General features: G+C 39.1%; 4 protein-coding genes and 1 non-coding gene across 5 annotated transcripts; 2 read left to right on the top strand and 3 right to left on the bottom strand.

Moving 5' to 3' along the window:
* Positions 1–104: 104 nt before the first annotated feature.
* On the bottom strand, positions 105–3,809 carry BDF20DRAFT_583352 (uncharacterized protein). The gene is made up of 3 exons (XM_053075805.1): positions 3,556–3,809; positions 3,435–3,488; positions 105–3,351 (listed from the first exon to the last, which is right to left on the bottom strand). The coding sequence occupies exon 3, from the start codon at positions 3,346–3,348 to the stop codon at positions 235–237; it is 3,114 nt and encodes a 1,037-aa protein (XP_052934518.1). The 5' UTR covers positions 3,349–3,351; positions 3,435–3,488; positions 3,556–3,809; the 3' UTR covers positions 105–234.
* A 2,066-nt stretch (positions 3,810–5,875) lies between these two features.
* BDF20DRAFT_914026 (uncharacterized protein) lies at positions 5,876–6,288 on the bottom strand (the record flags this gene model as incomplete). Its single annotated transcript, XM_053084139.1, has 2 exons — positions 5,876–6,111; positions 6,183–6,288. The coding sequence occupies 2 exons, from the start codon at positions 6,286–6,288 to the stop codon at positions 5,876–5,878; spliced, it is 342 nt and encodes a 113-aa protein (XP_052934517.1).
* Positions 6,289–7,351: 1,063 nt separating this feature from the next.
* Positions 7,352–11,725, top strand: BDF20DRAFT_876530 (pyruvate carboxylase). Its single transcript, XM_053081369.1, has 6 exons — positions 7,352–7,482; positions 7,581–7,733; positions 7,835–7,933; positions 8,039–8,282; positions 8,369–11,200; positions 11,278–11,725. Exons 2-6 carry the CDS (start codon positions 7,602–7,604, stop codon positions 11,538–11,540), a joined length of 3,570 nt encoding a protein of 1,189 aa, XP_052934516.1. The 5' UTR covers positions 7,352–7,482; positions 7,581–7,601; the 3' UTR covers positions 11,541–11,725.
* Positions 11,726–11,935: 210 nt separating this feature from the next.
* On the top strand, positions 11,936–12,008 carry BDF20DRAFT_t116. The gene has a single exon. It is a non-coding gene; the product is annotated as a tRNA-Trp (tRNA).
* A 1,092-nt stretch (positions 12,009–13,100) lies between these two features.
* On the bottom strand, positions 13,101–13,926 carry BDF20DRAFT_943083 (uncharacterized protein; the record flags this gene model as incomplete). The annotated part of the gene is made up of 3 exons (XM_053084816.1): positions 13,717–13,926; positions 13,307–13,640; positions 13,101–13,225 (listed from the first exon to the last, which is right to left on the bottom strand). The coding sequence occupies exons 1-3, from the start codon at positions 13,741–13,743 to the stop codon at positions 13,101–13,103; spliced, it is 486 nt and encodes a 161-aa protein (XP_052934515.1). The 5' UTR covers positions 13,744–13,926.
* Between the last annotated feature and the right edge of the window lie 826 nt (positions 13,927–14,752).

Genomic DNA, 14,752 nt, shown 5'->3' with positions numbered 1-14,752 from the left:
TTCTTTTCCATATACATATTATTCCCTCTATTTCGAGCCTTTTTTTGTATATATATATTCTTTTAGTGTATTCCCCTGCCCCCTTATCAACATGGCAATGTCTGTTTTTAGAGACAAAAGAAAACCAAAAATAGAATGACAACCCAAATCACATTGTCTTGATGGCTAAGAAACGCATTTTGATTCAAGAACAAAAAGAAAGAAACATGACATTAACTATCTGACTGTTGACATTTATGAACTATGTTCTAATAAAAAAAATTCCAGATCTTGCCAACCACCGCCTACACGGACCAGCACCTTGTTACTCTTCGCTTGTTGTTGCTGTTGTCGATTGTTTCTATCCACTCTTTCTACTGCTCTTCGTCCACGATTTTCATACGTCATCAATTTGCATGTATACATCTTTTTTCGACTAACACCTTTTCCTACTCCTCCTGTCACTGTGTCTAACACTGTTGCAGCATCATTTCCAAAATAGTATTTACCTGGATGCTTGGTAGGACCAACACGCTGGCATTCGATTGTAACAGGACTAGCATTTAGAATTTTTGCTATTTCTTTGTCTAAGGGATCCTTTGAATCAGGTTGATAATGGTAATGGGAAGAATAATCACTATTGCTACCATTACTACTACTACTGCTGCTACTGAATGTATCATCATTGTTATTGGTCATTTTTCTCCTCCGTTCTTGTTGTTGTTGTTGTTGCTGCTGCTGTTGACGTAAGGTAACGTATTTGGGTAAGGGTGGTACAGGTGGTATGCATACGGTATTAGTATCAGCTCTTGCTGGTAATTTTTTGTGGGGTATAATAGATGTAGATGTGGATGAAGACCGACGGCCGTGGAATGTCATTGTCGAACTGGGTGGACGGGGTATCATACTCTCTTTTGGCGTTCGCGGTCGAGGTATAAGAGAAGGCGTCATAGCACGCCGTTGCGTCGGTAAAGCAAGCCCTCGCCAACTACGACCATTGTGATCACTTGTAAAAGAAGGCAGGGATTGTTGATGACTGCTTATTGACAAGTGTCCTATGCTGCTCCTCGAGCGTAAATCAGCTTTCGCTCTGAAAGCAGCAGCTTGTTGTTGGGCTGTTGTTAAATTCATATGGCGCGTATGACTGCTATGGCTCCGCTTATTGGTTGCAATAGTAGCAGTTGATATTGCTACACCATTTGTGGATGCTTTATTACGATGTTTCGTGCAAATGTGATGTTGCTGGTTCTGTATCATTGCTGATATGTCTATACCAAACGCCCTTTCATCCTCCTCATAGAAATCTTCAACAATTCGAGGCGATCTAGACGAGTGGATTAACCTTGTACTCAACTGTCGTGTCGGCTTCGGCGACGCTGCTGTTCTGGAGATCTGTTGCTTGTGTAAACGTCTGGAAGCACTGCTATCAATGGATGAAGTATCGGACATATTACTGCTCAAAATGCTACCTTTTGTGGCTACTGAATCATATGAGGGTTGCAATGGTTGATTTTGATACTGATGAGATTGTTGTTGCTGTTGTGAGCTATTTGCAGGGGATAATCTGTCAAAAATTGAGCTATTGGGTGTGGCGCTTCTCGGTGTTCCGCTTCTCGCCATATGGCTACTACTAGTATTATCTTTAAGGTAAAATAAAGGTTCAGTTGGTGTACGATAGCGTATACTTTTCCAATTCCTAGCATTGCTACCACCCTTGGTTATTATTGAAGTTGGTGTTGCTGGTGGTATCGGTGGGATATACTGGTCTGCAGAACCCACGGAGGAATTGGAGGTAGTAGCGCCTACAGCTGAGAAAAGCACACGTTCCATTTCAGGTATATCTCTATGCCGTAAGTCGTCCATTACATTTCTGATATTCTGCCATCTCTGAAGCATGGATTCGTGTTTTGATATTATGGCCCGATGTTGGCAAGATGATGTTGTGGTTGTCCTAGCATTTATCCCGTCATGCAACATCGATAACATACGATCTATACTGGGAGTATAGTACTTCACTTTAGCTTCAAAACTCTTCACTAGAGATTTGAATTTTTCTATATCGACCCTTTGATATTCAACCGGCATGGTTATTGGTGAGTTATGTGCTTTTCCATATTTGCTATGATTCGATTCGAATGTTGATGATGTAGGCGTGGGCGGTAGAACGGTTTCCTGCCAGTCCCTGACGTGCTGAATGAAAGAATAACATTGAACAGCGGACTTATTCAGGCCGTCCATCATGACGTCCACTTGATCAGTCACTCGTCGAAAGATATTCAACCAACGCTCCTCCTTATAAGTTGCTCTTAAATCTTCTCTTTCGCCTTGGATGTCATCCCACTTTACCTTTAACTTTTCATACTTGCGCTCTAGTAAATTCATTGTTGCCGAACTTGATATCGTTGCCTTTGCATGATTCGTATGCTGTTGTTGCTGTTGCTGCTGCTTCTCCTGCCGTTGATGTAAAGTGAATCGATGGTGTACACTTTCTACAGATTGTGCCATAGATGTAAATAGGGAATCGATCTTTGTTACGACTAACTCCTGTTGATCGTCAATACCATCCACTTCTTTATTAATGCTATTGTCATCATCGGCGGATATCAACTTTTGAGTCACATTTCCAGTTTCTTCGTCAAAAAGGATATGGTTTGGGAGTGGAGGCGTAACAGAGGTAGTAGGAGTTCCATGGTAGGAGGAACTACTGATACTACTTTGATAGAACGATGCGGCAGAAATAGATGATGTGCAGATGGATGATAAAGAACTTGAAACGGCAGCAGTAGGAATGACAGGCGCTAATGCTGTTGAGAACGATCTAGTTCTTTTTTCTTGATAGTCGAACATTAAGTTCGATATGGCTTCCATTTGGATAAAAAGGTCTTCTACGTCTTTGTGCAATGATAATGTCACGCTTTGGTGAAGAATAAGCTGTCTAATACAAGCTATGTACGATTGCAAACTTGATATATCTGATCCAAGTTTCGAGGCGATGAACGCATAGTTACTATTATCGTCTGGCAAGGTGGATAATATGTTGTCATTAACTGATAGTGTTGTATTTACGGAAGGAATGATTTGTTGGTTCAAGCTTTCCTCTAACTGAATGAGCTGAGCATCAGATACGGGAAGCTCAGATAATGAGACTGTAAATTGATCTTTTACATCTTGTTCTATCTGAAATAATGCCAAATGGATCGATTCAAGAGACTTTGTGAGTTGGCTCGTAATTGATCTGTAGCGCTGTTGAATATCCGTCTTTGATAGTGAGCTGTGCATATTAATGAGTTCCTCGATTTCCTTTTCAGGAACATATACGGGAGTAGCCATACTGGTGCTGGATACTGGACCGGTTGTTATTACTGTCATTGTCTGTTTGGAGGAAATAGAGATTATAAGTTACTGTTACTGTATTTGTACCTTTGATGGTTTTTTTTTTTTTTTTTCTCTCTTACTTTTTTGACGAGGCGCTGTTGTTAGAGATCACAGTTTACTCGATCAGTTAGTTCCTTTGAAATGGCAACTGTTAACCTTTTGTGTTTTGGCTATGACACAGTATTGGTTTATGTATCTTACTTTTTTTTCCGTGAAGTTATAAACCTTCTTTCCTAGTAACGAATGGTTTGATATAGTGAAATAGAGAGCAGCAATCCTCAGAAATGCAGTTGTTTCAAACAAAAAGCAGAGCAAGTAATGTAAACGAGAAAATTAAAAAATAAAGTAAGGAAAAGAAGGGGAGATTCTAATATGCTTTTAGAAAAAGTCTTCTCCTTGAAAAAGAGGATGATCGTTGTCTATTATACAACATGTGCAAAGGTATGATCCGGGCAAAAAGAAAATTAAAGCATTTTCCTTGTAGCCCCTTTATTTCTTTGAATTTTTGCTCAGTGAAATTTTTCTTTTTGTGGGACAGACAAAGCGTACATCATTTGATCTCGCACCAGATACAGTGCTTCCAACAGTCAGTTATCCAACATCTTTTTCGCGCTTTCCCGAGAACCAAGTCGTATTTTTAGAAGCCATGTCGTGCATTTGAAAATGAAGTCGTGTTACGGTGATTTCTGGACACACTCGATTAATATTAAAGTAGGCCATTTCATCTCCTGGGTCTTTTTTTTTTTTTTTTTCTGTTTCTTTAATTGTTAAAAGTTTAACATGAGTGCAATATTTTTGTATGAAGGTAGTGAAGTGGAGACAAAGTGCGGCAACAATTGGCCACAATTGCATGTAAAAAAGGAAATTACTTATGCCAAGTTTCAAGTTTGCCTTTGGTAATTTTTTCTCTTTGAATTTTCTGTCAATAGATAAAATGTGGTACATAACATAAGAATGAAAGCAAATATAGTGTTGGCGAATAAGAGCAGCACGATTTACGGATTTCTTTTTAAACCCTCCACTTGATGCAATTCTACCGTTGTTTCTTCCTTGAACCCATTTCCATATGTGGTGTTCCTTATGAATGGCTGGTGCATAGAGTGTTGTACCGGGTAGACATCCCTGATTTCTTCTTGGTGGGCACTCTTGTACGTTAGTGCTGCCTTGATCATTGTTTTCAAGGAGGGAACATCCTTTTCTTCTTGGCGGACGTAGGTACGCGGGTTCTGATACGCAGCGAGTTGCAGGAACAATAGAAAAATTGATAACATTAATTAACCATTGGAGTAAGGTGGAGGTGTGTGAGATGAAATAAGGAAGTTCATATCAACGAACGCTTGACACAATCAGGTCGACAAAATCAGGTTTGTTGATAAGATTTCCACGAAGAACGTTTCGTCGTGGTATTGATTCGAATTTGTGTCCATGGTATACAACCAGTTCCTTGATTGGTTTGAGTTCTCTACGGATACAATAAAAACTATGAATGCTGTTTATACGAGAAATTCGTGGGATCCGTGGATAAACCAGCCTAGTCCAGCACAACAAGCCGTATGGAAAAGTCGGTTGATTTCGCAAACATAATCAAATCTTGAGCAGATACAGAAAAAATGCATAACCATTAACTTCCAGTTTTGTTGCTGTCTACCTTGCATATCGCCATGCTTATGGCAAACGCTGTCTATGAGATGGCGATTCGGCTTTGTATCACGTCGGCATAATTTCGATCCAGAGAAGCACATGGGAGATAAGAAGACTTTCGTACAGTGCCATTTGATACGGAGGCAATCTTGTCATCTTTTGTAGCGACTTGCTCCTGTTTTCCACAGGTTCGTGTGTGTGCGTGATTTTCGTGCATAACCGATGTGGATCCAACCATGTGATTCCACTGATGCGTCTAGAAACGATTTCGTGTTGAAGGTGATTTTCAAGACTTCATCTATAAAAAAAAGGACTGTTTGTTTTTGCAATTTTGGCATTTTGCTTAATTAAAATTGATAACTGTTGTAAGTCGATGACTATGAACATAGGTCTCGTTATTGATCTTCAGATGAAGTAGAAGGATTATTTACTCTGTGAAGTTTAATGGGAATTTATATTATTGTGGGGAAATGTTGCTAGTCATTAATTTCAAGTTCAGATGCTTCTTGTGTTATACTTTAATCCTCTACCTTGTTATATACTTGCACATAACTTTTATTAGATACAATATAGATAGACCGTGGTGGAATGTATTCTCTACCTGGTTGTATGCACTCGAGTATTGTAGTTGTTATCTCACCAAACACGTCATAACACCCCTCTTTAGATGAAATATCGTCCGTTGAAAATGGAGGCGAGGATACAAATTTTGATTGTAGTTATATGATGTTTACATAAGTTATAATAAGAAATTGAACGTACACTCTCAAAACTTAACATTTGATTCAGTTTTGACGCATTGCTGTGAGCTGTTTTTTAACACCGTAATTTAGATACTCACCCCAATAGTCTTGCTTGGCATCCACAAAGATCGTCGCTTTTATCTTTTGCTACCGATGCGTGCAACTTGCGAGTAGCCAAACCGACCATCCTTTGACAACCAAGCAGTCACTTGTGTGGAAGAGTAAATGTCAACTATATCCGGCATAAAGCTCTTGACAAGGTCTAATAATTCGAAGTTGTTCCAACGACCCAATGTGTATAATTCTCTGTTCACTGGTGCATCTTTCGATGCGATGCAGTTAAAGAAATCAAGTACACAGTGTTTTGGCTTTACTAAGTGGTTGAGACAATATCAGTATTCACACAATCAGCTTCACAATGCACTCGAATAAGCAATCACTTACAATTATTGTAGGTAGACTGGTCAGAAGAAACAGATGAAGAATCAGAATCTACGGCAAAACATAATAAAAGAAAATAAGTGCCATTTCTTTCACAAGTTGTTGTCATTGTTTTGTTTTGTCTTTTTGTCTACAGCTTATCGCTTCATCATCACTAATCATCGTATTTACAATACGAGAAGAAGAGAGGAGGGGTATCAACATAACAATGATATATAAAAGGATCCCGCGCAGCAACTTGTTTGCCAATTGTGAAAGGGCGTCGGTTGCCTTCACCGCTTGTATAGATAACTTTCAATGGCGGATAATAAGAGTCAACGATTGCTTTACATTTAACGTGATTGACATTTGTTACTTATTCTCTTAATACCTTACAACAGGCTTGCCCCCTAGTGATTACTGCCATAAAGAATGTAAGATAGTAAAAATGAAAAAATCGATGCCATTTTTCAACCTGTGCGACATTGGTTTCCTCAGAGTGCAATTTGGTTTTCTGGAAGGAGTGCGCCTTCAAATCACCACCTTTTGCCTTCATATCACTACCTTCATACAAAAATATTGCACTCATGTTAAACTTTTAACAATGAAAGAAACAAAAAAAAAAAAACAGACCCAGGAGATGAAATGGCCTACTTTAATATTAATCGAGTGTGTCCAGAAATCACCGTAACACGACTTCATTTTCAAATGCACGACATGGCTTCTAAAATACGACCTGGTTCTCGGGAAAAGCGCGAAAAGATGTTGGATAACTGACTGTTGAAAGCACTGTAAATTCTTTTAAAAATGTGAGAGACTGTATTTACCATTGGCCATCAGAACAACAGTAGCAGCAGCAGCAGCTACAAAATTTAGATGCTGCTGCCATACAATACAAAAAGAAGCATAATTGTAGCACAGTCACTTCATTGTCTATTGTACATTGAACATGAAAAATAGTGGAAATAGATGACTTATGCCTTGTTTATCTTTAAAAGTGATTGAAAGGCGAAAGAAACCCTACTTTGCATGAACAGTGTAACAAGAAATACGTCAAAGAAGACAATTAAAGTTTAGCAAACAATTGTAACTGAGCTCAAACCTGCCAAAAAAATAGCAGATCGATAGACAGAAGCCACTCTGGGAGCGATAACGAAAGAGTGAAACAAATGTTTCTTAAAATGAACCCATTGCCCAGCCCCTCTTTTCTCATTTCAGCATTTTTTCAAGAAAATACTTGGACTTCTTCTTCTTCATTCATTCATATCTGTCTCATTTATATATATAGTAAGAGACATATTTTAGCGATACAAAGTTTCTGAAGGTATATATATGTATACAATAGCTCAGCAGTTTTGACAGAAAGCAATAACGATAGACATTCCTGACATTTGCAATCGCGATCTCCACTTTTCTTAACAGAGAAGCCTTCAAGCATATATCATGTCACACACAACACAATCAACTCAGCATCTACAAGCTTCCGGTCCTGTAAGAGAGCATTCAGTAGAAACCATTCGAAGAAGTAGTGAAGTGATGGGCAACCTTCGCAAATTGATGGTGGCGAACAGAGGCGTACGTATTAATTCCCGAAAAGCAAACTTTGTGGGCAGAAAGATATAACATACGGTCTATTAAAAACTTATCAACCATCTGAATTGAACTTGCTCTCATAGGAAATCGCTATTCGTGTCTTTCGTACAGCCCATGAATTATCAATGAGAACTGTTGCTCTTTTCTCTCATGAAGACCGTTTATCCATGCACCGATATAAAGTGAGTCACCTTCGTCGCCGATAACCAGAAAAAAAAAAAAAAAAAAATTGACAATCTTCAATTCATCCTGATATAAATTTCTAATCACTCTCCGTTGACCAACAGGCTGATGAGTCTTATCAAATTGGCCAACTCGGTCAATTTACACCTGTAGGCGCCTACTTGGCACAAGATGAAATTGTAAAAATTGCTAAAGAGCGTGGTGTCTCCATGATCCATCCTGGTTATGGTTTCCTTTCAGAAAATGCCGAATTTGCTCGCAAGGTAGAAGCAGCTGGTATGACCTTCATTGGTCCTTCACCTGAAGTGATTGATAGCTTGGGTGACAAAACCAAGGCTAGAACGATCGGTAAGCAATGAAATCACGGTTTTTGCGTTGCAAATGTAACGAACGAATTTTTTAATTCTTTATTCGTTCCTATTGATTCACCGCAGCCATCAATTGTGGTGTACCAGTTGTTCCCGGTACTCCTGGACCGGTCAGCACGTACGATGAAGCCAAAACATTCATTGAAGAATATGGCTTTCCTATCATCATCAAAGCTGCAATGGGCGGTGGCGGTCGCGGTATGCGTGTTGTTCGTGACGCTGCTACATTTGAGGAATCTTTTCATCGTGCAAAATCTGAAGCCCTCTCTGCGTTTGGAGATGGCACTGTTTTCATTGAACGCTTTTTAGATAAACCTCGTCATATCGAAGTACAACTCTTAGCCGATCGTGCTGGTAACGTTGTACATCTCTTTGAACGTGATTGCTCTGTTCAACGTCGTCACCAAAAAGTGGTTGAAATTGCACCTGCCAAAAACTTGGACAACAAAACTCGTGAGGCTATTTTGAACGATGCTATCAAGATCGCGAAGGCTGTCAAATATAAGAATGCCGGAACCGCTGAATTCTTGGTCGATAATCAGAACCGTCATTATTTTATTGAAATCAATCCTCGTATTCAAGTTGAACACACGATTACGGAAGAAATCACCGGTATTGATATCGTAGCAGCTCAGATTCAAATTGCAGCGGGTGCTCTATTGCCTCAGTTGGGTCTTACACAACAACGCATTCGTCAACGTGGATATGCTATTCAGTGTCGTGTTACAACCGAAGATCCTGAAAAAGGCTTTCAACCCGATACAGGTAAAATTGAAGTCTACCGTTCTTCCGGCGGTAATGGCGTACGTTTGGATGGCGGTGCGGGTTTTGCTGGTGCTGTGATTACCCCACATTACGATTCACTTCTGGTGAAGGTCACATGTACAGGCTCGACTTTTGAAGTAGCACGTCGTAAAATTGTCCGTGCACTGGTGGAATTCCGTATTCGTGGTGTAAAAACAAATATACCCTTCTTGCAACGTTTGGTGACATATCCTACATTCATCACAGATACATGTTGGACAACCTTTATTGACGATACACCTGATTTGTTCAGCTTAGTTCAATATCAAAACAGAGCACAACGTATATTGGGTTATTTAGGAGATGTGATTGTCAATGGTTCGCAAGTCAAAGGACAAGTGGGTGAACCTACTTATAAGCACGAAATCAGTATCCCTCAATTGTTGGATGCTCATGGACAGCCGATCAAGGTAAACCAAACGCCTCCTCCTGCAGGCTGGCGTAAGGTGATTTTGGAGCAAGGCCCTGAAGGTTTTGCAAAGGCTGTTCGTGCTCATCCTGGTGTGCTTATTATGGATACGACATGGCGTGACGCTCATCAAAGTTTATTAGCTACTCGTGTGCGTACCATTGATTTGCTACGTATTGCTCCCACTACTGCTCACGGCTTGTCGAATGCTTTCTCCTTGGAATGCTGGGGTGGTGCTACCTTTGATGTCTCCATGCGTTTCTTACATGAAGATCCTTGGGACCGTTTGATCAAATTACGTGAAGCTGTACCCAATATTCCTTTCCAAATGTTACTTCGTGGTGCAAATGCCGTGGGTTATACTTCTTACCCTGACAATGTCGTTTATGAGTTCTGTGATAAGGCTGTGAAGGCTGGTATGGATATCTTCCGTGTATTCGACTCTCTTAACTATGTGGAAAATATGAAGTTGGGTATCGACGCTGTGAAAAAAGCAGGAGGTGTCGTAGAGGCTACCATCTGTTACTCTGGTGATGTTTCCAACCCTGAAAAGAAGAAATATACTTTGGACTACTATTTGGATTTGACACAACAATTGGTAAACGAAGGCATTCATATTTTGGGTATCAAAGATATGGCAGGTCTTTTGAAGCCTGCTGCTGCCACTAAATTGATCGGTGCTATTCGCGAAAAGTTCCCTGAATTACCCATTCATGTTCATACGCACGATACAGCCGGTACAGGTGTTGCTTCTATGATGGCAGCCGCCCTTGCTGGTGCTGATGTCGTTGATGCCGCCATCGATTCCATGTCTGGTATGACTTCTCAACCTGCTATGGGTGCACTTGTTGCTGCTCTCGAACAAACGCAATTAGGCACTGGCATTAGCCTGGAAAATATTCATGCTTTGAATTCTTACTGGGAGCAAGCACGCATGTTGTACTCTTGTTTCGAAGCTAATGTCAAGTCGGCTGATTCCGGCGTCTACGAACATGAAATGCCGGGCGGACAATATACTAACTTGATGTTCCAAGCGCAACAACTGGGTCTTGGCACCCAATGGATTCAGATCAAGAAGGCTTACGCAGAGGCTAATAAATTGTGTGGCGATCTAGTGAAGGTGACTCCCTCATCTAAGGTTGTGGGCGATCTTGCTCAGTTCATGGTTTCCAACAACTTGAATGGCCGCGATGTCGAGGAACGTGCTGCATCTCTTTCATTCCCCACATCCGTCGTTGAGTTCTTTCAAGGATACTTGGGTCAACCTTATGGTGGTTTCCCAGAACCGTTAAGGTCTAATATCATTCGTGATTTGCCCCGTATCGATGGACGTCCTGGTGCCACTTTGAAGCCTTTAGATTTGGGTCAATTAAAGCGTGAATTAACTGCCAAATACGGAACCGGTATCCGTGATTATGATGTTATTTCTGCCGCTCTTTATCCTAAGGTGTTTGCTGATTACCGTGAAACAGTTGCTCAATACGGTAATTTGTCAGTCGTACCTACACGTTATTTCTTATCAAAACCTGAAATTGGTGAAGAATTCCACGTTGAAATTGAAGAAGGCAAGACTCTGATTATCAAACTATTAGCAGTGGGGCCTTTGAATGCCACAGGTAAACGCGATGTTTACTTTGAACTCAACGGTGAGGCCCGTGTCGTTGGTATTGTTGATCGAAATGCCAGTAAGTATACAGCAACCAAGGGGAAAACATCGCAATACTATGAACGAAATTAACAATGATATACGTTGATATTATAGCTGTAGAAACTGTTACCCGTGAAAAGGCCAATCCCGGTAAACCTGGGGATGTTGCAGCACCTATGTCTGGTGTTGTGATCGAAATCAAAGTGAAAGCGGGCCAAACTGTAAAGGGCGGTGATCAAATTGCGGTTTTGAGTGCTATGAAAATGGAAACAGTGGTAACTGCGCCAATTGCTGGCAGAATTGATCGTATTGTAGCACAATCAGGCGATTCTCTGAATTCAGGCGACCTAGTTGTGCAAATAGTAAAGGAAGAGTAGTTAAATGCTTCTTTTTTCTTTTTCATCTTTGTGGTTTCAAGAAACTTTGGCACTTTGCATATGTTAAATATATTCGGTCTCCTTTGCATTCATTCTGTTGAATTTATGTATCTGCGGGCCCCTTTTGTTGTCTATTTATCCCAGCCTTAAGAGTAAATAAATTTATTTTACCCATTTCCTCTAATGTAAAAGTGATACTCGTGGAACACCTTTCCAATATCATCAATCCTTTACCAGACATTTTTTTTCAGTTTATAGATAAATTACCTCTGATATTCTCTCCTATCAACTCCGATTCTTGTGATACCCGATCGACCTTATGAGCTACTTCTAATCACGTGACGGAGTTTTGATTTCTACCACAATAATTATTTATCTCCATCCTAAAAATAAGTGGGGGGTTAGCTTAATTGGTAGAGCGTCAGATTCCAAATCTGAAGGTCAAGAGTTCAATTCTCTTACTCCTCATTTTTTATTTTTTGCTATTTCTTAGAATATTTTTTGGTTAGGGTTTTATTTCTGTTTATTACATTTATTTTTTTAATGGGATGGAAGATGTAAGTGTTGCGCCAAATACAAATTACAAAGCTTTTGCAACAATGTAATTTGTATGAAAAAACCAATAACATATAAAGAAGAGGATCAACCTTTTCCTCTTTTTAGGAAATATATGTAAATAATAAACAGAAAGAAGACTCTTTGATTATATGAGCTATCGCCATAGGCACGACAAATATCTGCTGAAAGAAGCCATTCCATGTAAATATTGCTGTGTGTTCTGTTTCAGTTGCGCTTTTGGGTTGTATAAATTAATTCATCATAAACAATTGAATAGCTTAAAATACATCGTAAGATATTATAACACCTATCCTCTTCTATGCTTCTCGTTAAAAAACTAAAAGGTATGTCTGTAATTACAATATATTGTTAAATATTACCGTCAGGCTATAATTTAAATTCTATAGTAGAAATGATGTGTTTTTCAAGTATTATAAAAAGTTTCAACAAAAAATACGAGACTTAATCTATCTCATAATCTCAATACGAGTAAATGTTAATATGTAACAATTTGACAAGATTAAAAATAAAAGCGTTCTTCGCTATTCTTCTTCTTACTTTCTAATTATGATTTCTTCAATCTCGTATGTTTGTTTTTTTCACATTCTTGACAAAATAAAACAGTACACAGACTCAGCAACTTTATCATATATAAATCATATGTAACAACTTATACTGAGGAATTGTGAATTAAGGGAATCATTAGAGAAGATTCTAAGTATGCATAGTTGCTATATGCTCATGCTTTTGATGAACCGAATCCGCTAAACCCCATCAAATTAGCCATATCATCGTCGGCAGCGACGTCAAGTTGCTCTTCCTGTTGCTTCTCAATATTTTTCTTCTCTTTTTTCTGCTTTTTCTTTTCTTTTCTCTTCTTCCTTTCTTCCTCTTCTTGTTGCTTAAGAGCTGCTATTCGTTCATCTAAATCTATAAAATTTGGAATCTTCATCAGTAACTAGAACAAACAGGGTGGTTTATAGCACGAAAAGCCTGGTATTTTCACTCACTATATTCTTCGTTTACTGCCTTTGTTTCCCGTTTGCGTTTCAACATAGCTAGTCGTTCCTTGACACTGCTTGCGTCTGCTTTCTCAACCTTCGTCGACATACCCATATTGGCCAAATCTATATAGAAGTTTGAGGAAAAAATAAAGATCCGCACATTACACCTAAAACAACGTATGCATTTCTCTATTAGAGACTTACGCTTTCTTCCATTTAAATGGTCCAAATAAGTAACACTGTCCTTTATCGTCACATCGCAAGCTTCACAATAGAAGCCTGGCTGTTTTCTCGAGTCAACAGATTGCACGACTTGAATTTTACCAACATTTTTTTCGAGATCAACGCCAGACTCTCTTGCCTGTAAAGCTTTTTTCTCGACTTTCTCATCTTCATCTTTCTTTTTGGGACGAATAGGTGGTAAACCTCGTTTTCTTCGTTCATCGTTGATTTCAGCTAAACGATCTCGCTCTTCCCGAGCTTTTGCCTTGGCTGCATATTCTGCTTTATCCCATGTACGTCTAAAATCAGTATCTTTCTTCAAGAGCATACAGTGATGACATTAAGCTTCAGTATGTATAAAAAAAGAAGGGTTGGTTGAGAGAGAAACTTACTGCTTTGCCAGCTCCGTATGCACTCATGCTGAAGTGTTAAAGTAAGTCTGATCGATTTGATCGTTGAAGACAGAGATGAAATTATGAACTCGGGCACACGTGAATTTTAATGCAATGCTCCCGTCCAATCGATACTCTGTTGATTTTCTTCTGCTGTCTTAGATCGAATTTGAAGTGACGATAGTGTCGATTTCTCAACGCAAATTAAGGGCTATGCCACAATAAAAAGAGTTACTAGCTTTCGCTGAAAACCAACTTTACGATGTATTGCTCTGCATTATTATACATGAAATTACTATTTTAGAAAATGAAGACTAAAGCTGCACAGTACGACGATGAGAATGAAACAGAAATATTGACATTTTCCTCATTTTTTTCATATTGCAGCGTTATTATGCTTCACTTCCTTCACGATGGAGCGCTGTCTTACACTGAAACATTGACTTTAAGTTCTCGTATTGTTTGATACTTTGCTTGCAATTTAAGCGATGAAGGCCATAATAGGTCACCGTTATACATACCGACTGTCTTGTATAAATATATGAAGCTAATTAAAGGTGCACTGTGATGTTTGGAAAAGTTTGATTGACTATCGGTTGCAACGATATTATCTTCACATCCGAGCTACACAACAGGATACTTTCTTCTAAGTATACAGCTCATTCTCGTTTGTCTATGTTTTGAAAATTGTATTTTTACTGTGACAACTGCTTGCTTGACGTCCATGACGATGATTCTCACGAAAAAAGTTGCTTCCATCGCTTTTACAAGTTTGAGTTAGCTAAATTATGCTCGACTGTTCAAGTATAGAATCGAGTAAAAGTTCGAGTAAAAGTAGATCATTTATGCAGCCAAACATGCATTATTAAATGAAGCATTGTGGCAGGAAGGTAATAGTTTACTTTAAAAATTGAATGAAGTTTTGCGCTATACTAAAAAAAACAACGGACATTACTACAGAGTGATTAAGAAACATATCATTTTAATAGGCATGGTAAGTGCTATACAAGACAGCCATTATAAAATACCTTGGCTT

The sequence above is a fragment of the Mycotypha africana genome, assembly GCF_025528875.1.
Source record: "Mycotypha africana strain NRRL 2978 chromosome Unknown BDF20scaffold_7, whole genome shotgun sequence".
Taxonomy (NCBI): Eukaryota; Fungi; Mucoromycota; class Mucoromycetes; order Mucorales; family Mycotyphaceae; genus Mycotypha; species Mycotypha africana.
This window is presented reverse-complemented; position numbering and strand designations above follow the sequence as displayed.